This window comes from Pituophis catenifer, unplaced genomic scaffold (genome assembly GCF_029215685.1).
Source record: "Pituophis catenifer annectens isolate HBS135680 unplaced genomic scaffold, rPitCat1.0.hap2 SCAF_18, whole genome shotgun sequence".
Taxonomy (NCBI): Eukaryota; Metazoa; Chordata; class Lepidosauria; order Squamata; family Colubridae; genus Pituophis; species Pituophis catenifer.
In genome coordinates, this window is record NW_027256898.1 from 385293 (window position 1) to 407626 (window position 22334).

Consider the following 22334-nt stretch of genomic DNA (forward strand, 5'->3'; position numbering starts at 1 on the left):
ATCCCGTGCAATGCTTGTCTTAAGGATGCAAGCCAGGTTTCAGGCTCCAGCATCATCCCAGGGACGTCCCATCGTGCTAGGATGCTCTTCAGCAGGGTTTCTCAATCTTGGCCACTTTTTAAGTATGTGTGGACTTCCAACTCCCAGAATTCCCCAGCAAGCAAGCTGGGAACGGAAGTCCGCACATCTTAAAAGCCACTCCAATTGAGAAAATGTTGTTCTGCTGATAATTTCTCCCCAAGAAGCAGCACCAAGGGCCAGTGACAGACCCTGCGTTATAAATAGCTCAGAGCTCACCTGAATAGTATTGCACCAAGGAAACCAGCTGCTTTAACCGTGGTTTACAAAACACACCATGAATATGGGGTACACATGTCAAAAAACCCCATGTTTTGCCTAGCGCATGCTAAGCCAAAGACGCACAAGGCAAGCAAGAACAACGCATATAATTTTTTAAGTCTAGTTTCCAATTTTTTTATTATTATTATTGTCTTCCTTTTTCTCAGCCTTCCTCAAGTATCACATTCCTTTTTCCGGTCAGTTTTTAAAACACGATCCAAAAACCTTGACAGTTATAGAGTTTGCAAACACAAGGAAACTGACTTTACCATTGGGTCCTCGTAACAAATAAACCGTTAACGTGGCTTGATTAACCTGGGGGGTGTCATGAAAGCATAGCCAGCAAACCATTTTAAGCAAAGCAGAACTGAGCAGGTTGTGTGAACATAGTACAGGAATCCCTTGACTTACGACCATCAGAAGTATCAGTAAGCAATGCAATCATTAAGTGAGTTGCGCCTGGTTTTATGACCTTTTTTGCTATGGTCATTAAGCAAATCAGCCTCTTCCATTGATTTTGCTTGTCAAAAGCTTCCTGGGAAAACTGAGAGTGGTGATCACATGATCCTGGGATGCTGGTTGTCAAGCGCCCACATTTTGATCCAGTAACCGTGGGGATGCTGCAACTGTTTGTAAGTGCAAGGACCAGTTGCAATTCACTTTTTTCAGCATTTTCAGCATGGAACAGTCATTAAACGAACGGTCGTAAGTTAAGGACTACCTGTATAAAATTCACCTTTCCTAAGGCATCAAAGTGATGGAAGATTTTAGCCATTTGATTTTTTTTCTTGCAGGAGGAGAAGTATACATTAACTCCAGAAAAGGTCGAATGGAGACATTTTGGAAGAAAAAGACAACATTGGAACATTACTGGTCCACCAAACTCCAATGGATCTATTATTTGATCAATTAATAATTTTGGGATACCAGATGTCAACAATCCACATACTGGCCCAGAAACTATTATTTTGTGCAAACTGGCTTAATTCAAGATGGAATAAGATTCAGAAATTGACTAGAATGCTTTTCAAGTTTTCCTGAGTGATTTTTACCAAGGCAGCAAAAAAAAAAAAAAAACCCCACAGAGAGAAGTTGCTGTCTGTCTGGTCTCCAAAACACCAACCCGTGTGATTGTACCAATCATACACCAGAGAGAGTTGTCATTTGGAATGTTCCTGTCCTTTAAACTTTCCCACCAACGAGCAGCAAACAGGCCTGGAGATGTGCAAAGAAACCAGGAAGCTCTGTCAGATTTCGCCTCCTTGACCCCCGTTAAGAGATCTCTGTTCACAGGAAATAGAAGTGTTCCAGTGTCACCAGTTTCACTATCACCAGCTCCTAGCGGTTCTTAAATTTATAGCTGAAAACTTGGAAAAGTTCACATTTATCCACCAGGGAATCATTTTTCCATAAAGGCTCTGTGCTGGGATACTAGGTGGCCAACAATCTTGTCCTCAATCTCTATGCCTTGGGTGATTTCCTCCTCCGAAATGGACAACGGGGTTTCCGAATACTTAGTGACCACGATCACCGCGGTCCTTCGAGTGTCCAAGGCGTTGGCAATGACCACCTGGTGGTTGTATTTGGCCAGGGCCTGCCTGGCTTTCTCAACCAGGATTGAAGGATCGGTTTCCAACTTGAAGGAGATCACGAACGCTTCAGGGGCCCATTCCTTAACCAGCGGAGACAGCATTTTGGGTACCATCTTCATGGTTATCTGCAACAAGGGAAGCAGAGAGAATTTAGCAAAAGGCAGGAACACATTTTCAATCCATAGAAGAAATAGCAACGATTGCTACTAATGGCCCCCTAATGGGTTTCTTCTCCAAAGCAGCAGAAGGCAGGACAAGAAACAATGGATGGAAACTAATGAAATAGAGAAGCAACCTAGAACTAAGGAACAATTTCCTGACAGTGAGGACAATGGAAGTGCTTGCCTTCAGACGGTGTGGGTGCTCCAACACTGGGAGCTTTTAAGAGGAGACTGGACAGTCATTTGTCTGAAATGGTATAGGCCCTATACTATAGGGTCTCCTGCTTGAGCAGGAGGTTGGACTAGAAGACCTCTAAGGTCCTGACCAACTCTGTTATTCAGTTGTCACCTCTGGCCCTTCTTTCCAGCTCTCTCAGCCCCCCCTTCTCCTCCCCAAATTCTCCCACTTGTGTGTCTCACAGCTGCCATCCTTATGAAAGGGCGTCCCACATCATTTCCTCTTACCTGGAGAGGCCCATCAGAAGACTGGATTTTATGTTCGGGCATCTCTGATGGAGGGATGTAGAAATCCGACACAGCCGCTGCCAAGTAGAACATGGCACTGGAACCTGATGGGGCAGAGTGTGTGAAAAACACAGGGATGGAAGGAAACCCAGCTGCTCCGTCCTTCCAAAATAAAACTATAAAAGCAAAGCTACGTTGCCTGCTGGCAATTCTAAACTTTAATAACAACTGTACGACTTTGAATTGATACAGCAAGCTATTATTAGATTTCTACCGAGAAAGAGAGAGAGATTGATTCAAGCTGGCAAAACATACATAACATCCCTCCTTCTTCCTATTTGTCCCAGAACAAGACTATGTGGTAAGTTGGGTTGAGAAAGAGGGACTGGCCCAAAGTCATCCAGTGCCTAACAGAGGCCTAGAATTCCCAAGTTCCAGTCGCATATACTGCATTTCCATGTACTGTATTTCCTCTTACTGTCATAGTGTTAAATACTGCTTGCATGCATTGTATTGGCTCCGTTTGCAGCTACTGTACTTCAGTTACTGTCATAGCTTGTTTGCGTGTAGTGTTTGTACGGATTGTATTGGGTATATTTGAACCTATGTTATAGAACTTAGTCATAGTACACTTCCACGTAGTGTTTGCATGCATTGCATCAGCTGTACTTGCAACTATTCTAATAACAAATTTTTGCATGTGCCAGCGTGTTTTCGCATGCCTGGCTTGCATTCACTACTTTCCCGTCCTGCCTTTCCCTGCATTTTATGTAAAGGCCTCCCTCTCCCCCAGAGGGACCTCACCGAGCGGAGCGAGAGCGCGGGCGGCGGCGCGCAGCAGGGCCAAGTACTCGGCCAGGCCGGCGAATTCCAGGGACAAGAAGGCTCCGTCGTCCCGGGCCCGGCCGTAGGCGCGCAGGGCGGGCAGGAGGGTAGGGAGCGCCCCGTCGCGCACGCGCACCTCCCCGTCCTCCTCGTGCACGCGCAGCAGGTCCAGCAGGGCCGGGCCGGGCGGCGGCAGGGCGCGCGCCCAGGGGAAGGCCGAGCGCGCCCGGTGTAGGAAGCAGACGGCGTAGCCGGCCGCCGCCAGTCGCTCCGCCGAGGCCGCCCCGCGCCGCCCGCTGCTGAAGTTCTCCAGGAAGCGGACCGCGCGGGCCTCCAGCGGCACCTGCGTCCCTCCGGACGTCACCAGCGCCACGCGGCGCCCGCCAGCCCGCTGCGCCTCCGCCCAGGCCCGGACGCGACGCTCCGCCTCAGCCGCCGCCTCCCGCTCCCAGGACGCCGCCATCGCCCCCGCAGCCGCCATTGCTCACGCCTCGGCCGGAAACCCCGCCTCCCGCGCCTGCGCACAACTGTCGTTCCGGGGCCTAGTCAGAGCGGTCTTCCGGGAAGCAGAGCCGGAAAAGGTGGGTCTTTCCGGCCAAATCTTCATGTCACCATGGCCGCCGCGGAAAGTCCCGCCTGTTACACTCATCCAAGACAGAGCGCCTTTCCGGGAAACAATCGGAAGTGGAGCCTGAAGGTTTGGTCTTTCTAGCCGAGCGCTTAATGGCATGACGGCCGCTGCTTATTGCGCCTGCGCGCCATGCCCCTCCCAGCCGGAGTGCTGTTCCGGGAATCATAACCGGACGTGGCGTATAACGGGTCTTTCTCGAGCATGATGGCGGCCGCCGGAAGCCCCGCCTCCCCCTTAGCAACGGCGCCCTAGCAACGGTGGCGGGAGAAGATGGCCATGCAGACGGAGTGGCTGGTGCCCCTGGCTCAGCCCCGGCAGAAGAAGCGGCGCTGCGAGCTCTGCCTCGGCCCCGCCAACGTCCGCTGCGCCGCCTGCTTGGTCACCTACTACTGGTGAGTGGCCCACAGGCGGGGCTCCGCCCGGTGAAGCGCCCGTTGCAACGGACTGTTCGCAGGTGTAAATCTCCTTTCCATGTTGCAGGCACTCAACCCTCAGCTGGGCGTATTCAACACTCAGATATGGGTGTAAAGTAGGTCAGAAGAAGGTAACAGGTGAAAAACATACGATACATGCATGCGTACATATACATACATGTATGTATGTATAAAACATTCATGCACATATACATACATGTACACGTGCGTAACAATAGTGAGCAAATAAAATAGATATAAAATAGGTCATAAAAATGTAACAGGTGTAAAAATACATAAAATAGATTTTATATAATAATAACATAGACAGGAAGAGATGCCCCAAAGTCCATGTAATACCCAGCTTTATGCCGAAAATCTCCATTGCTAAATGAGACAGTTGCTAAGTGAATTGTGCCCCAGTTTATGACGCTTCTCAACACAATGGTTCAGCCAATCGCTCTTTTCATTGACGCTGAAACGTGTTAATTCTGCATGCATTTGTATCTGCATTTTCATTTTCTTACCTAGTAATAGGGGTGGTCCTTGACTTTTGCCACAGTCAGGACCAGAATTCCTGTTGCTAAGCAAGGTGGACGTTAGGCGAGCCACGCCCAATTTTATTCACTCCCCCCCCCATTCCTTTCACCAGTGATGTGGACCACCAGAATGCCGATTGGGTCAGCGTCCATGCCAAGATCTGCCAGCTGCTCATCCCTCTGCGGGCGGCTCCCCCCTTCTACACCTCGGAGAAGGAAAGGAAACTCGGGGAGGAGCAGAGGCGGAACCGAGAGGTAGGCCAGGCGGTCAGCACCATCAATCGCAGGCAGTCCTCGGCTTACGACCACAATTGAGCCCAAAATTTGTTAAGCAATACAGTTCTTAAGTGAGCTTTGCCCCATTTTACAACCTTTCAAAATCTACTGGAAGGAAAAAAAAACCATCTAACCCTTTAATTTTTGCCCCCACAGATCTTCCTGGCTGAAGTGACCTACGAGACAGCCCAGAATTTTCTCATCGAAGGCCACTACGAAGATGCCATCCCAGCCGCCCTGCAATCCCTGAAATTCAGCATCAGCATCTATGGTCCCAGTGCGGTGGAGCTGGTCCCTCCCTACCTCATCTTAGCCGAGACCAGCTTGGGTGAGCCGCAGGGCGGAAGAGGGGCCAGGAGGGGAAGGCCTTGACTTATGACCGACCGGTTGTTGAATAACAACTTGAAGTTCACAACCAACTCAGAAAAAGTAGCTTATGACTCATCTTCAAAGTTACGATTGTTGTACCAGCCCTGTAGTTGTATGATTGCAATATGGGTGCTTGTCTGTCTGCTTGTCTGTCTGTTTCTCTTCCTGTCTCTCTTCCAATCTCTCTCTTCCTCTCTTTCTCTCTCTCTCTTTCCTGTCATATCTGTCATATCTACCCATCCATGCACATATTAAATTCCTGCCTATCTATATCTATATCTATATCTATATCTATATCTATATCTATATATCTATATCTATATATCTATATCTATATCTATATCTATATCTATATCTATATCTATCTTGGTTTCCCAGGCCTGGGTCACCTCTCGCAAGGCGAAGAGTACCTCTCCCAAGCCCAGTGGATCGTCCTCAAGAACACCCACTGCAGCTACCACGTTCAGTCCAAGCTGTATCGCAACCTGGGGCTCCTGCATGCCGCCAAAGGGAACTTGGACGAGTCTTTGTACCACCTGGCCAACGACGTAAGGCTCAGCGGGCCGATGCAATCGTGGGTCTTTCCCTCTTTCCTTGAGAGGGGTGCTTCAGAAGGAGCAGCCACCCCAGGAGGGAGGAGGGGGGTCACAGCCTGAGCAAGGGGGAGCCGAAAAGGCAAAGTCGTTTCTTGATTAATTAAAACCAGATTCTGAGGGACTGAAATCCTTCACGGCCATGAAAACCCTTCCATGCTTGCGAGGGCCCGGCTGAGCCCTGAATCAACCACAAAGCGGGTTTGCGTAACATGGAGAAGTTATTAAGGACTTCCTGCCTTCCCAACTTGATTGGAATCAGATGGGAACTTGGGTTTAAGTCCAGGGACTGTACACAATCTGAGAGCACCATCCTAAACAGAAAAGGGAGTCTCGAGAGAAGAGAATATTGGTAGCTCAGGGTGAAACTGTGGGGTCGTTGGTGCTCTCTGAGCTTGGAGGTTTCCTCACAGATGTTTCATGACCCAACTAGGTAACCTTATCAGTGCTAGAAGGGAGTGGGGTTTGCAGAGGGGGAGGAGGAGAAAGACACTGGGGTCCTTGGTGCTCTCTGAGCTTGGTGGTTTTCTTGCAGACGTTTCACTACCAAAGTACCCCCCCCATCTCCACCTTGCCCCCCCCCCCCCACCGCCTTTCCCATCAGCTTTCAACAAGGGGCCTCATTGTGTGTCCCTCTCAATTCCACCCCAACGGATTCCACCACAGGTATACTTCGCGTGTTGCGCTTTTGGGACGACGAGGAACGTGGCCGTCTCCGGAGGCTACTTCCACATGGCCAACGTCTTCTCCCACCAGAATAAGATGGACATTGTGGATTCCTTGTATTGTGAGGTCAGTGGACACACACACACACACACACACACGACCCGGCTGGGAGTTTAGATGCAAGTGAGAATGAATTCTCAGGCAGTTAAAAAAAAAAGATTTAGGATTTGCGCCACCCTAAAATAGCAGTAGCAGTAGCACAGACTTATATACTGCTTCATAGTGCTTTACAGCCCTCTCTAAGCGGTTTACAGAATCAGCATATTGCCCCCCCCCCAACAATTGGGGTCCTCATTTTATCCACCTCAGAAGGATGGAAGGCTGAGTCAACCTTGAACCTGGTGAGATTCAATCTGCCAAACTGCTGGCAGCTGGTGATCAGCAGAAGTAGCCTGCAGTACTGCACTCTAACCACTGCGTCACTGCGGCTCATGTTAGGCTCATGCTACCCGGCCCCCTTGATTAAATTAAAATAACCCTCCTTATTGTTGTTGTTATTGGAGCTTCCATGTTTCTCCCCCCAGGTGGTAGATCTCTGGTACGATCACTTCAGCCACTTCGTTGAAATCCAGTACCAAAAACTCATCACTCCCACAGAGATTGACCTGCTGTCTGTGGAAGACAGGACAGAGGTGGATGTACTGGGTAAGGAGGCCCCCCTTCCCCCCCCCGGTGGGTCAGGAGGACCCGCATCTGGTGGCCACCCCCCTCCCCCCCCAATGGAGAAGGCCACGCTCTGCATTGATTTGAAGCATTCCTACCCTGCTCTCCTACGGAAAAGGGAGTTTTCCCCTTTGGGATCTGTAAAGTCACAACGTGGAAGGAAACCCATGAAGGGTTAAGCAATTCTAGCTGTACAGGGGAGTCCTTGACTTACGACCACAATGGAGCCCAAAGCTTTTGTTGCTAAATGAAACATTTGTTCAGCAAACTTTGCTCCATTTTATGACTTTTCGTGCCAGAGTTGTTAAGGGAATCACTGCAGTCGTTAAGTTAGTCACACAGTTGTTAAACAAACCTTTGTCCATTGCAGGTCGTCCTCCACTTACAACCATTCATTTAGGGACCATTCAAAGTTACAACGGCACTGAAAAAAGGGACTTATGACCATTTTTCAGACTTACGACCAGTGCAACTTCTCGATGGTCGCTTGATCAAAAAGGGGGTCAGGTGATCCCCTTTTGCAACCTTCTGACCAAACAAAGTCAATGGGGAAGCCAGATTCACTTAACAACCATGTTGCTAACCTAACAACTGCCGTGATTCACTTAACAGCTGTGGCAATAAAGGACGTAAGATGGAGCAAAATTCCCTTAACAAGCGTCACGCTTAGCAACGGAAGTTCTGGGCTCCATTGTGGTTGTAGATGGTGTACTGCCTGTAATGATTCATATCGTCTTTCCCCCCACCCCCAACATTCCCCGGAGTCTCTGGGGGGATTCCCCCACACCCTTTCCCACTGTTGGGACCCTCCCTCTTCTTCTCCCAGATGACAAGCAGCAGGCCGAAGCGTCGCAGATGCTGAACTCCATCTTGGATTTCCGAAACGCGTCTCTCAGGCCGCAGCTAGAGAAGGAGGCCAAACTGCTGCACGCCTTGGCCATGTTTCATTTCTTGGTCCATGATCTGGCAAAGGTAATTGGAAAAAAACCAAGAAGGACCTACCTTGTCCTGCCTTTGGGTGCTTTGGAGAACAGGTGGGCCCCCCTCTTCTTTGTGGCAGCCCCTCAAATATTGGAAAACTGCTATCATGTCCCCCCTTAATCCTTTTTTTTTCTCGACCAGACATACCCAAGAACACAGGAAAACATCTTATATACGCCCTTCCCTAGTTCACACAAAGTCAACAGCATATTTTGAACTTGCAAGAAAAAAAACCCCAGAAACAACCAGTTGTGGTTTTGCTTTGTTTTCCTCTCTTTCTGCGAAGGGCTTAAACTTTATTTACCCTGCTTTTTTTTTCTTTTCTTTTCCCCTTCCCGGCGTGCCTCGTTCCAGGCGGATGAATTTGTGATGAGATTTCTACAAACCGCACAGTCCCTGCCCAAACGTGGGCCGAACGAATCGCTTTACCACTTGGTCAAACTGATCAAATCCAAAGAGGAGCAGGCGAAATAGCTCTTCCCGACTCCCTCAAGGTAAACAGTCGCCAGTCGCCTCTCGTCCTTTTGCTTGCGCGTCTTTCCGATTTTAACGAAGAGAGTCAGTCTCATGTCTTTGTGGGATGGCAAAAGCCCAGAAGGTTTTTGCACAACAGTATCGGGAGGCAAGATCCAGGTCACAACAACATACGTGTCCCCTGCGGGGGGAGCAGGTACAGGTAGTCCCCGACTTACAACAGCTCATTTAGCGACCGTTCCAAGTTACGAGGGCACTGAAAAAAGGGACGTAGGGTTGTTTTTTTACACGTCCGTTGCAGTTTTCCCATGGTCACGTGATCAAAGCCCAGGCGCTTGGCAACTGACTCGTATTTATGACGGTGGGATCACGCGATCAATGTCAGCGGGGAAGCCAGATTCGCTTAACAACCGTGTCCCTAACTTTTAACAACGGCAACTGTTCGCTTAACAAAAGTGGCAAGAAAAATCGTAAACTAGGGCAAAGCCCACTTAGCAAATGTTTCATAAATTTGGGGCTCAATTGGGGTCGTAAGCCGAGGAACACCTGTATGTCCCAAGGGGTGGCTAGCTTCTTGGTTCACACATCCTGCAGAACCCTGGTCTGTTTAGCCCGAGTTTGTTGAAGAGGCACCGCTGGCTGCAGCCGCACAGTAGATCATAAGCCAGGGTCTTTACATCTGAACAAAAGCACTCAATTGTCAAAGCCTAAGAGGTAATAATTTTTTTAAAAAAATTATCTCTTTATTTCTTTTCATCTCTCTCTCTCCTTGATTCCTTGGCCTTATCCTTTAAAGGTGCTTGAGTAAACCTGGAACCGAGAAAAACGTTGATAGAAACAGGAGCCCTCTGAAGGAGAATCGAAGCCACCTTGAGAAAAGGAGAATAAGTGGGGGGGGGACACGGAAGCCATTTCTGGAGACAGCCCCCCCAAAAGACAATTATTTGCCATCATCCCAGTAGCAGGACTTAAAATTTATTTGGGTTTTGGTTTGAGGCCGGGATGAGAGTTCCCAGAGAGCCGTCAAAGACATGGATGGACCCATCTATATGGGGAGGTGGTGGTGGGGGGGGGGGGGTTGTACACAGACACCATCCAAAGACTCCCTTTCATGGACTGTTCAGCCACAGGGAAGGTCTCTTTCCTCTGGTGGCTCCTTAAATCCACCCTCTTATTGCCCAGATGGATATTGGGCCTCTGGCGTTTCTCAGATGGTTTGATGCAGCTGGTGTGTGGGTGGGTGTGTTTGTGCGGGCGCAGGCTTTCTGGTCCTGTTGATCAGGAGAAGCGTGCTCTCTCTCGGGGGGGGGGGGGTGTCTGTGCTGGGTCTCTGGGGGTTTTTTCCATCTCGGGAGGAGGAGGGAGGCTAAGACCCAGCCGAGAAGTTTGAAGAACCAAGCTAAGGTCCTCCAGTGGGCACTTGTCCCCTAACCACCATCCTGCTGCTTAAAAAGAAATTTAGACAACCAGCATCCTCTAAGACCCGGGGAAAAGTCACCACCAGGAAATCCCTCCTTCCCCAAGTCTTATAGACATTGCCGGTTTTCTAAATTTCCTGTTAAGCAGCAGGAAAACCGCTCCTTTCCCTCTTCTGGGGGCTTCGCTGCTCCATTTGTGGTGTTCTTGATGACTTCACCTCTCCCCAAACATCCTGAATGACCGTCCAGGATTGGGTTATGTGGCAATCACTTCCCAGAATCCCCACCTGAGGCTGCTGCCGGCTGAGGAATTCTGGGAGTTGAAGTTTGACTCTGCCAGGTGCCCAGACTCGAGCAGGTTTCACAAGGCGAGTAGAGAAGCAACTTTGCAGGACACACAGTCCCAGCTTTTTGTTTTGTTTTATTTGATCCATACAAGCGTGTCCTTTCTGGCTTTCCTTCTCTCCCTTCCCGTTGGCACTTCAGAAAGGATCCCTCCCCCTCCCCTACCCCCTCGACCTCACACAGTAACACAGCAAAACACAAAAGTTAACGTTTTAAAAAAAATACCCTAGAAATGTAATTCTTTTATTCAAGTGCGGTTGTGTGTATGCCTTCAGTTTACAAACAGACAAATAAATAAAATATACATATATTATTAAATAGGCGCGTTTAATTGTCTCGCTTCAGGATTCTTCTTTCTTTTTGCAAACCTGTCGAGGACTAGCAAACACAAAACAGGAAAGGCCTTTTTTTCTCTTTTTTTCTTCTTTTTTTTAAAACCAGGTTGGCTGACTAGACTAAAGAGAAACCTAACATTATCAGTGCAACGGGTTCTGCTACAGTGCAGGTGAGATACTCTATATAAAAAAATAAGTTTATCGCAGTCAAACGCAGCTCTTTAACGACAGCTAGAGAAACTAGAACTATTCAAGAATACAGTATTCACAGGAAATACTGGGAATATGGGGAACAATGCTTATAACTGAGCGCACTGTCCGCATGAAATAGGAACAAAAAAAGAAATATATATACATAATAATATAAATATTTTCCAGTCTAGGAAAGCTAGGAAAATGGGTGCAGCTATTCTCATTTTGGGGTGGGGCTGAGGGGGAGAGAATGGGGTGTTGAGCGAGTTCAGTTGCCAAAGACACAATAGAACTGCGTCTCTCTGAGCTCTCTTGCAGGGCGGGGGGGTGGGGAGTGCAAGGAAGTTAATGGGGATCTGGAAAAGGATATGGGTGGGTGGGTCAGTCTTGGCGCAGTGTATGACTTCTGGAGTTTTTTGTTGGCTTTGGGGGGGGGGGAATTAAGTCAATTTCCAGGGCAGAAAGCTCTACTCTCTCTTCAGAGGCAGTCCGTTGGGACCATCTTTGGCCAAGCTGGGGAAATGTTCTTTTTTTGAACCCAGGACCGCACGCCCTGTACCCGGCGGAGTCTGAAGTCAGACCAACCTCACCCTGGGCAGGAATCTGAGGGAGAGTATTCCTGAAAAGGAAGGAATTTTTCTCTCTCTCACTCTCTCATTTGCTCTTTCTCTCTCATCCTCTCATTCTTCCTTTCATCTTTCTGTCTCTCTCTCTCTCTCTCTCTCTTTTCCTCCCCATCCAGAGAATTTCGAGCAAGGAGGAAGCCTTTGGGCCACGGTCTGACCCGTCCACCTCCAGCAAGGGTGGGCCAGGTGTGTGTGTGGGAGTCACCCAGGGTGGTCTTCACAACTACTGGGGCAGCCATCGCTGGCTCCTCTCAAGCTTTTGAACCGGCCGAGGGGCAGCCATGGCACCCTCTGCCTTCAGACCCTTGAACTGGGGGGGGGGTCTTGTCTCATCAGAAAAATGCCAAAACCTGCCCCCACCTCCAGTTCAGGGACAGCTGTCACTCTCTCCAAAGGTTAACAGCCTGCAGTTGTTGCCCCCAAACTGTGGAAAAAAAACCCTCCCCACTCTGCCAGAGGTGCCTCGGGGTAGATCGCCTTCCCTTCCCAAACCATCTCCATTCTTTCATCACCTCCCTTGGACCACCGAGCCCAGGATCCCCTCGCTCTGGAGGATGACTGTCCCTCTGAGGAATGTGATGGCCACTCCTAAAAGGACGTCCCTGCGTCCACTCAGTTCTTCTCCCCAACTTTTCAAAACTCCGGCCTCCAAAACCCTCCAAATCCCATCCAACTTCCTTTCAGCAGTTCCGCTCTTCAGTTCCCTCCCCCCCTTGTCTTGTATTTAACCGGCATTTAACGGTATTCAGTGTTTTGTCTCTGGCAACACAAGGGGTTTTTTTGGGGGGTGGGGTTGGGGGGCAAAGGGGAGATGCTTTTTCTCCTTTATAAAACAAAGAGGAAAAAAGAACAGAGTATGGACCGGGAAGGGTGGGGAAGGAAGTGCTATCTTCTCAAGAGGAATCGATAACCCCTGAACGCTTTTGACAACGTTGAAATCCTGGACCCAAGACCAGCCGCTAAGGGTCCTTCCTAAGGAGCTACGAGATGGGTTCGTCGCCCAGAGACCAGGCCGTGGGGGCTGGAATTGGGGCCCAAATACTTCTTCTTCGCCTTGGGCCTGGCGTCGTAACAAGTATGTGGAGAGGAAGGGCAGGAGGAGAAGAGTGAAGCGGAGGAGATGCCTGCCCACCTCCTGAACTTTAGACTTGGGAGTCAGCACCCAAGCTGTGGAACTCATCTTGGCTCTTGTCTCCATGGGAGGCACCCCCTTGGCGGAACTCGGAGGCGATCTCGTCGAAGGTTCGGCCCTTGGTCTCGGGCACCTTGAAGTAGGTGAAGATGAAGAAGAGGACCAGCAAGATGGTGAAGATGATGAAGACGTAGGCACCGCAGAGGTCCTGTAAGAGAAGGAGAGGAAGGGTCATCGTGGCTCTGCTTAGTGTAGAGTCAGAGGTGCACCCAGAGGGAGGTTAACTAAGGATGACTCAACCCACCACCGCTAAGTCAAGAAGGTTGGATGGACAGTCTTCTCTTGAGAGGTGGTTCTCAAGAGATTCTCTTGAAAGAGAGGTTCTCTTTCAAGCAAGAAGTCCCGGATTCCTTGATCAGTCCCATTAAAAGTAGCCATCTTTTCTGGAGAACCTTCTAGTGTGTCCACCCTCAGAACTCTGCTGGCTTCCACAATACTTATCTTGAAAGAGGTGAAAACTTAATTTTCAGAACCTTCTAAATATCCGGGCAGTATGGAAATCTCTATTTTGATACTTGGGAAGGAAGCATGAAGCCTTTCATTGCCACAACCTGGCACTCAATGGGGAGTCTCACTTGGGGTGAAAGGTATCTCCTCATGTGAGGCCCTCGTTTCATCGTACCCCACCCTCACCCTTCTCTGATCAGTTATCCATCCCAAGCAGACTCTTCTGTAACTTCAGAAGAAGGGGTCCACTTATTCTCCAAAGGACCTGAAGGCAGGATAAGAAGCAACAGATGGAAGCTCATCAAGGAGAGAAGAGACATTTCCTGACAGTTAGAACAATTAACCAGTGGAACAACTTGCCTCCAGAAGTTGTAGGTATTTCATCACTGGAGGTTTTTAAGGAGAGATTGGACAACCATTTGTTTGAAAAGGCATAGGGTCTCCTGCTTGAGCAGGGAGTTGGACTAGAAGACCTCCAAAGTCTCTTCCCTTATTCTATTATTCTCCCAGATGTAAAAGCAGCCATTGAGTTCCTCAAGAACATAGCTGGCTGGAGAATTCTGGGAGTTGAAGTCCACAAAGTCTTAAAGCTGCCAAGTTTGAAGACCTCTGCTCAAGAAAGTTGAGATGGTAGTTGGGTAGCTAGAGCGTCTAACTTTCAGACTATGCCGAAGGAGCAGGTCTACCTAGGCAACCTTGGTTGCGAGAAGGATGGAGTAACATAGAGGGAACATGTAAATTTGAGACGATCCGAAGTCTGGTCTCCTTTTAATGAGAAACAGAAGCTTCTCAAGGCATCTCCTGCTTCTTGGTTGCTTTGCCACAGATCGACCCCTGGAAATTAATCACATACATGACGTCCCTCTGGGATGCTCTTTGGAGCTCCACACTCACCGCCACATACTGAAAGCCCATCCCTACGATGAAGTTGGCGGTCCAGTTGGACAGTCCCGCAACGGCGATGGCAGCAGGACGTGGGCCTTGGCTGAACAACTCTGCCACAATGAACCAAGGAATGGGTCCGGGGCCAATTTCGAAAAATGCCACGAAGCCCAGGATGGCGACGATGCTGAGATAAGACATCCATGGCACTTGAATCTAGCAGAGGAAGAAAAGACAAAATAGAATCAGGGAAACAACTTATAATTGTATTTCCCATCACTTTTGGTGGCATTCTTGAATGGATTTTTTCTCAGTTCTTAGCTTCCTTGGAGACAAATTCCTTGTGTGTCTAATCACACTTGGCCAATAAAGTTATTCTCTCCTCTCCTCTCCTCTTCCTCTTCTCTATTCTATTCTATTCTATTCTATTCTATTCTATTCTATTCTATTCTATTCTATTCTATTCTATTCTATTCTATTCTATTCTATTCTATTCTGTTTTCTTCCGTTCTTCTTTTTTAAGAATCGTAGTAATTCAATTAAATACGAACACTTGGAGAAAAATCAGCAGAATGTTAGAATCAACACCCACAGTACGTACTCCTGTTGAGGAGAACATCTTGAGTTCTCCTGGTGTGTTGGACTCTCCTTCCCATAATTTCCTGGGAAAGGATTAATTCCTGTACTAAGAATCAGACATATGAAATGGTTAGTGAAAACATCAGGGTCCTCCTAATTTACCATCATGGGACCTCTGATGGATCCATATTTGCTACTCACCAGTAGTGCCAGGGCAATGGTCATGAGAACTGCACATATGGCCATCCCCATGAGTCCAATGAGGTGCAGCGTCCTTCGGCCGGCCCGTTCTACCACAAACAGCTTCAGAGAGAGAGAACAAGGTAGATACATCAGCATGGAAACCATGGAAGGTCGTCTTCAAAATCATCAAAGAACTTTGGGGAGACTATGCAAAGGAATTAGAGCAGAGATCTTCAAACTTGGCAGCTTTAAGACTTGTGGACTTTAACTCCCAGAATTCTCCAGCCAGGCAGCTGGCTGGAGAATTCTGGGAGTTGAAGTCCACAAGTCTTAAAGCTGCCAAGTTTGAAGACTTCTGAGTTAGAGGTTATGACCCTAGGTGAGTTGTTGACCTTGCCATGTACGAATCAACTTTGAGGAAGTGGCTGTTGATTCAGGTTGACATTTATTCATCTGCCCAATTATATTCTGTGGAACTAGCACCCATCTCCAGAACATCTGGACCATCTGAAAGGTTCTGACAGAAGAAGCTTCTTGGACGAGAAGCCAAACATCTTCAGGGAAAAATAAAGTCCAGTTGCCTTTTGAAAAAGCACCTTTGGGACAACCATCGACTGGTTGACTGAGACCTTCCATTGACATGGACCATCTGAACTATCTCATGTTGGTTCTGAAGATTGCCACACTCCCTGCTCCAAATGAACTTCAGGTGCTCCCAAGAGAGCGGTCCCCCATGGTTATTTAGGAACACCTATTATAACATCTATCGCTGTAGCCCCTCCCTCCTGTTTCCAAGTCCTCTCCCTTATCCTTGCTCAAGGTCTGTTTTCTTAGCAAGAAATCTCCCTACTCACCGAGACAACCGTGAAGGCTGTGTTGACAACTCCAGCCCCAATAGTGGCATAGACAGGTTGCTGCACTCCGGCTCTTTCAAAGATATCTGTGGAGTAGTAGAACACCTTGGAGAAGGGAGAGAAGAAGAAGGACGTCAACATAATTGGGCTCTAAGAGCCCTCGGTGGCATTGTTGGGCTGTTGGTAGAGAAGCGATGCTGTTTAGATGCAATGAGGAGGATACTGTCCTACTCAACGGGGTTGGTAGGACCTCAAAACCAACCCTACATTTCACCGCAATTTCTCGTTCCAGCCCCACACTTACCGCGTTGATCCCCGAAAGTTGTTGAGAGAGCTGCAGTATGATGGCAACCAAAAGGGGCTGGCGGTAGATAGGCGAACGGAAGAGTTCGAAGATGGTGACCTTCTTCTCCTGAAGCATCTGCCGGCTCTCCTCTTTCATCTCCTGGAGGTCTTTGCTGACATCGGTTGTCCCACGGAGCTTCTTTAGGACTGGAGAGAAAAACAGAAGGTTCGTAAACCAGACTTGCAACTCAACTGTTGGGCCCCTGGTCCTCAACATGTGGCTTCCTTACTCTCCCCGGGGAGTGGTGGGTGGGATCCAGACTAAGGAAGACGGCCTCGATGGAGATGCACAGGAACCCAAAGGGGCTGGAGCATTTTTAAAGACCAGGACAGCCAAATAATGTTCAGAATTAGCTCAGACAGACACCTGCCTAATTCACTGGAGGGGAAGGAGGTGAAACACAATCAGACTTACACATTTTGGTCATTGTGGCTAATCTCAATTAAATCACTTTTAACCTTTCTGCTGAAACTGATTTCCTAATTTGGTCTACCTGGTGGGACTCAGAGAAGTTCTCTCAACTATGTTTCTAGTCTTTCTCTATTTCTGACTCGGCTTCATATGGACTTCAGAGGTTGTGGCTGCCCCAACATTGGGGTTTTTTAAGAAGAGATTGGACAACCATTTATCTGAAATGGTAGAGGGTTTCCTGCTTGAGCAGAGGGTTGGACTAGAAGACCTCCAAGGTCGCTTCTGTTATTCTGGAGTTAAGAAGACCTCCAGGTAGCACTTGCTGATAAAAGCCAGACAAGCGTCCCAGGTACCTCCCTCTGCTTTGGGATTATTTTTAAAGGATAAGAGGCAAGAGAACGAAAGGCAATGCCAGCAATTCCTCTGGTTTCAGTGGGACTTCCTTCAGGGTTGACTTACATCAGGACATGCTAGCCTTAAATGAACCCTTGAGGACTACATGAGAACATTTCAAGGTGATCTGGTCTGCCCAAGATCAGGAGACCTGGAAAATCTGGAGATGGACTTGATTTTGTAGACCAAGAGAGAGGTCTACCATGGAGAAATGAAGAACATGGCCACCCAGAAATCCGAAAGACTTAACCTGCCCGTCTCAGCTACTGGTGGCAACTTACCACTCTTAGCTTTGTTCTCCTCGTTGCGGTTAATGAGAAGGAAACGGGGGCTCTCGGGAGCCAAAGGCAGCAGGATGCACTGGACCAAGGAGGGGATGAAGGTGAACCCCAACAGCAGGGGCCAGAGGCTTTCGTTCCCCATGATGAGGTCAATACCGAAAATCTGTGAAAAAGGCACAGTTGGGAAGGTGAGCATTGAAGTCTAGGAAGCGTGAAGATCCCTGACACGCCTGTTTCTCAGAAAACCAGGAGGAATAAATCCACACGTTTTCCTAGATTAAGACAACGGTTCTCTTGAGAGGTTCTGCTCAGTTTGTCACATGCCTGGTTAGACTAGAGTTCAAATTGGGATGGAGGGAGATGATCTTCTGGATTTCCCCTTTCTGAAGTTTAGCTACCATAGGTTATCACACAGCTCTTCTCCTCCATTGTGTTTTGTGTGGTGTGTGCTTACTTGTGCAACAAAGACTACAGCCCATTCCTGAATTCCTCCAGATAAGGCCAAGGAACAGGGTGGTTGTATCTGGTAGAGCTAAGCATGATGGACAAAATATTTCCATCTTGAAACCCCACAAGCTTCAAAGGCCCTGTTTCTAGTTGGGAAATGGCCTCTTTGAACCCTCAACCTCCCTCCTAGTTGGAAAACCTTCTTGGAATTTGAAATCCTCTGGGATTTTGGCAGGCACTTGAGTTGTGACTGTTTCAATCCAGCCATTTTGAAGTTATACTTCTTGAACGTTGGGTCAAGATCTGCAGGAGACCCAACACAGACCTTCAGGGTCCATCCTTCCCTCTCAACAAACACACATATCCCCCCCCGAGAGCCTCTCACCTGTGCAATCAGGATTCCCACCACGACTCCAAGCTGGTGGAGGGTTCCTAACGCCCCCCTCAGAGATGTGGGGGACACCTCACCCACATACATGGGCACGAAGCCGGTGGTGAGGCCCGAGTAAACGCCCACGATGAAACGCCCGAGGATCAACATCTCAAAGGAGCCGGCCATCTTGGAGAAGCCCATGAGGATGGCCGAAAGGAAAGCGAGAGAGTTGGACATCAGCATGGAATTCCTCCTGGGAAGAGGAAGAGGAAGGACAACAGTGGTCAAAGGAAAGGAGAAGGTTGAGCTTTTCTGGGGTCTCCTGCGTGAGCGGGGGGTTGGACTAGAAGACCTCCAGGGTCCCTTCCAACTCTGTTACTCTGACTTACCGTCCAAAGCGGTTGACAAAGAGCCCGACTGAGAATGACCCGAACATCCCGCCGACTGAGAAGATGGACACCGAGAGGGACCAGAGGGTAGTCAGCATACCCGGGGTGATGTACGTCTCGTATCGATTGAACCATGTTTTGTTGTAAAATTCTTCTATCACCTGCAGAGAGGAGAAGAAGGACTCTACTAGATGGAAACAAGAAGATTTCTGCCCCACAAAAGACGCTTCCGACCAGTCAGACCTCCTCAAGAGGGCTTCTGTTGACACACAACCTGGCCGAAGATGGCCTCGGAGGATCTTCTTTCCCCAGAAGTCATCTAATGTTCCAGGAAGCCTCCTGAGATCACGCGTGCTTTCCGTTAGTGTGGTTGGCGCCCATCATGGTAATGAACCTTAGGCACTCTCTCTTCCCCATTAGCTTAAACATCCAGACATCGTGTCACCAGCCAGCCGTGAGGTTTTCCTGGCTAACTGTTGCGTGATTCAGCCTCAGGAATTCATTTACGGCTTAGGGGTAACACCTCCCGGAGTTGTTCTGAGTCAGGGAGACTGCAGGGAAGTGTGCCGCATGCATGCAGAAGAAGGTTTGTCATCGGGCATCTCCAGCAGGGCTGGAAGATCTCGGCCACGAAATCCAGGCTACGTTATCGACACAAAGGAGCATAACAATCCAGGTGACCACTACGTTGCAGCAAAGTGACTCAGAAAACTCTGGGCGGCCCTCTCCCGGTCACCCAGCCTCCGTCCCCTTGGAATCAGGTGGTTGCTGGCGTTTTTAGTGAAACCGTTGGCTGCTCAAAACAAGGAGAAGCTGACCTGGAGGTGATAGGAGGCAGAATGGGTCAAGGATCCGCCTCCCTTGGTGTAAGGCAACCCCAAGGCAAGCTGACCCGGGCCAAACATTCTTCTGTTTTTGGGAGCCAAGGGCCACCAGTGTCTTTTTTCCACCAGAGAGTGGCAGTGGCCCAGCTGGCCTGCGAAGGACGGGCACCTGGCCAAGCAGGTTAGAGTGACCTAGAAGGAAATAAGAGCTCAGGTGCAGGGAAGAAGCTTCTGGGAGGTCAGGCGGCTGCTGAGTCACGAGGGAAGTGTTGAAATGGGAAGAAAGGGACGGTGGGGTGAAGTGAACTTCTCCTCCTTCATCTTCACTTAACCACCTCCTTTCTCTCCTCCTCCTCCTCCTCTTCTCCTTCACCATAAACATTCTCTCCTTCTCCTTCACCTTCTTCCCCTTCTCCTCCTTCTCTTTCTTCTCCTCCTCCTGGGAAGTGGGCCCATACAGTCTGTTGTTGTAGGCTCACCTCTCTTTCTCCTGCTTTCTTTTCCAGCAGGGTGTCCTTTTGGGTGTGTGCGTGTGTGTGTGTGTGTATGTGTAAACACACCAAAGAGGATGGGTGCTGGGGATCAGGGTGGAAGCCGCATTCCACAGATACGGGTGCGGGTGGCCAAGGCAGCTCAGGTTTCCTCTCCCAGCGAAGGGCGGCCGTTCTTTGAAGCTCCTCCAGACTCCGGTGGTCAGACCCAATCCTGCCCTACTTAACAATGTTCTCCTTGAAAGACACACAGACACAACGCCACGTGCGCCTGTCTTTGCAAAGGGAAACGACAACAACCCCGCTATTAACGGAACAAAATGTTCCAGCTGCTTTCCGGACTCCAAAACGTAAAACCGCTTCTGAAAGAAACCATGGTTTGATGAACAAAAGCACAATTCGCCCAGGAAGACGCCACACATCAAATCGGTTTGGATGCAGGGGGAGAAATTCAGCCTGCGTCCTTGGCTAGTGCTCCCCGATTCGAAGATGGGGTCGAATCAGCGTATTCTCCAAGCCTTTGGAGATGTCAAGGCCAAGCCGAGATGGCCGGCATCTTTCCCCTCGGCCCTGGGGCAGGCAGGGAGCAGGCCTCCCCCTTTAATGATCTTGCCCAGATTAGGCAGCTCTTCCAAGGTCTCCCCAGACCTCCCTATCGCTTTCCCGCAGGGGGAAGGAGTCTGGCCAAGAGGCTGCCAGAGGATGATGCAACCACTCAAGCCGTGGACTTCGGTCTCCTGTCCTTGGCCGGAGGGCAGGCGGACTCCCGGTCAAAGGGGACGGAAGAGACACCTTCAGTGGGGGGCTGTTCTTCCCAGATGAAAGCAAGGAATCGAACCCGTGACCTGCTTGTTCCACTGTTGTGTCATCGTTGTTTTCTGAGGTTTCGTTCTTCTGTTTTTCGTGGAGTTTCCGATCTTCTTTTCCTGACCTTCCCTTTTTAGCTCAATCCACAGGCTGTTCACTTGCCGGGGTTGTTTTGAAGGAAGAAGCCTTTTTACGAAAAGAGGGACTCGGGGTGACAGGATAGCAGCATTCCAATATTTGAAGGGCTGCCCCAAAGGAGAGGGGGGGGGTTCAGGCTATTCTCCAAGGCACCAGAACAAGAAGCAACGGATGGAAACTTATCAAGGAGGGAAGCAACCTGGAATTGAGGAGGAATTTCCTGACAGTGAGAAGAATTAACCAGTGGAACAGCTTGCCACCAGAAGTTGTGGATGGTTTTTAAGAAGAGGGTGGACAGCCTTTTGTCTGAAATGGTGTACGGTTTCCTGCTTGAACAGGGGGTTGGACCCGAAGACCTCCGAGGTCCCTTCCAGATCTCTTATTCTGTTATTTTTCTATTTGTCGCTTGGTTCCAGAAGCTCTTGGCCGATGGGTGGCTGATTCACACAAACCTCTGTGAGGAAGAAAGGTTTACTCAGCCCACAGGCCAGGGCTGCACAAGCCCTTCGGATAAGTGGCACCTGCCTGGCTCGGTGGGTCCACAGAGTAAGTACACTTTGTTTTCCAGACAGTCCTCGCTTAAAGTTACGACAGACCCCCCCCTCCCCAAACTACTTACACCCTGCTTCCAAAATTCCAACGGCAACACACACACACACAAATCTACACGCCCGCATTTCGTGCGCCTGGCACCCTCTCCCCTTTGACAGCCAGTCAAAGCATTCTGTGATCGTAATGACAAAATTTACGGGGTTTTGCCCTGGTTTCGAGCAACAGGAATAAACGGACTTGCTTAGTGAATGAGCTGCTCACTTCACAACCCATTTGGCTCTCTTAACCCTTGGGGGCAGCTGAGGCGAGCTGGCTCTTCCTCCCAAAGGACAACGCAGTTGTGTGTCTTTGTGGTGCGAGGCAGGAGCTCTTACCCTCTGCGGTGCGTTGATCACTCCGGTGTTGTACCCGAACTGCAGTGACCCCAACACGGCACCCCCAACGGCCAGCAACAAATGGGCAGTCATCTGTGGAGAGGAAGAAAGAGCAAACCCCAGTTAGTCGAACTGGGGAAACCTAAGCAAAGAACAGGGCAGCAACTGGTGAAAGTGGGATAGGCCCCGATACTAACCGGCGTGGCTAAGGACACAATTTTGGCACCGTTTAGTGAAGTCAGGCCACCAAGAGTGATCGTAAGCGAGACAAAATTGGGGTCCAGAGCATTTTATTAAGTCCAGAACTACAGGATGACATTCAGAAGCGGTTCAGGTAGACAACCCCCCCCCCCCATTTTACATAGGTATAAGGGGGGGGGGGAGTGCAACAGCATCATCAGACTTGCA

The 22334-nt window shown here is 49.3% G+C and overlaps 3 protein-coding genes across 6 annotated transcripts in view; 1 reads left to right on the forward strand and 2 right to left on the reverse strand.

Annotated features, from left to right (window-relative positions):
• Positions 1–469: 469 nt before the first annotated feature.
• PPCS (phosphopantothenoylcysteine synthetase) lies at positions 470–4116 on the reverse strand. Of its 2 annotated transcripts, none has more exons than XM_070956371.1 (3): positions 3871–4116; positions 2558–2661; positions 470–2056 (listed from the first exon to the last, which is right to left on the reverse strand). In XM_070956371.1, the coding sequence occupies exons 2-3, from the start codon at positions 2648–2650 to the stop codon at positions 1739–1741; spliced, it is 411 nt and encodes a 136-aa protein (XP_070812472.1). In that variant the 5' UTR covers positions 2651–2661; positions 3871–4116; the 3' UTR covers positions 470–1738. The 2 variants fall into 2 exon arrangements, with proteins under 2 accessions (XP_070812472.1, XP_070812471.1); XM_070956370.1 differs by lacking the exon at positions 3871–4116 and adding an exon at positions 3362–3863.
• ZMYND12 (zinc finger MYND-type containing 12) lies at positions 4111–11098 on the forward strand. The gene is made up of 9 exons (XM_070956368.1): positions 4111–4405; positions 5079–5220; positions 5398–5569; positions 5989–6158; positions 6870–6995; positions 7454–7574; positions 8419–8564; positions 8928–9067; positions 9844–11098. The coding sequence occupies exons 1-8, from the start codon at positions 4284–4286 to the stop codon at positions 9045–9047; spliced, it is 1119 nt and encodes a 372-aa protein (XP_070812469.1). The 5' UTR covers positions 4111–4283; the 3' UTR covers positions 9048–9067; positions 9844–11098.
• The window catches only part of SLC2A1 (solute carrier family 2 member 1), a 33605-nt gene continuing 22303 nt past the window's right edge, over positions 11033–22334 (reverse strand). For all 3 annotated transcript variants that reach the window (XM_070956361.1, XM_070956363.1, XM_070956360.1), the window contains 9 exons: positions 21927–22019; positions 18741–18901; positions 18364–18604; positions 17532–17694; positions 16405–16592; positions 16101–16205; positions 15265–15366; positions 14497–14700; positions 11033–13303 (listed from right to left, as the gene is read on the reverse strand). In XM_070956361.1, coding sequence (XP_070812462.1) covers positions 13106–13303; positions 14497–14700; positions 15265–15366; positions 16101–16205; positions 16405–16592; positions 17532–17694; positions 18364–18604; positions 18741–18901; positions 21927–22019 — 1455 coding nt within the window. In that variant the 3' untranslated portion in view covers positions 11033–13105. The remainder of the gene's footprint in view (positions 13304–14496; positions 14701–15264; positions 15367–16100; positions 16206–16404; positions 16593–17531; positions 17695–18363; positions 18605–18740; positions 18902–21926; positions 22020–22334) is intronic.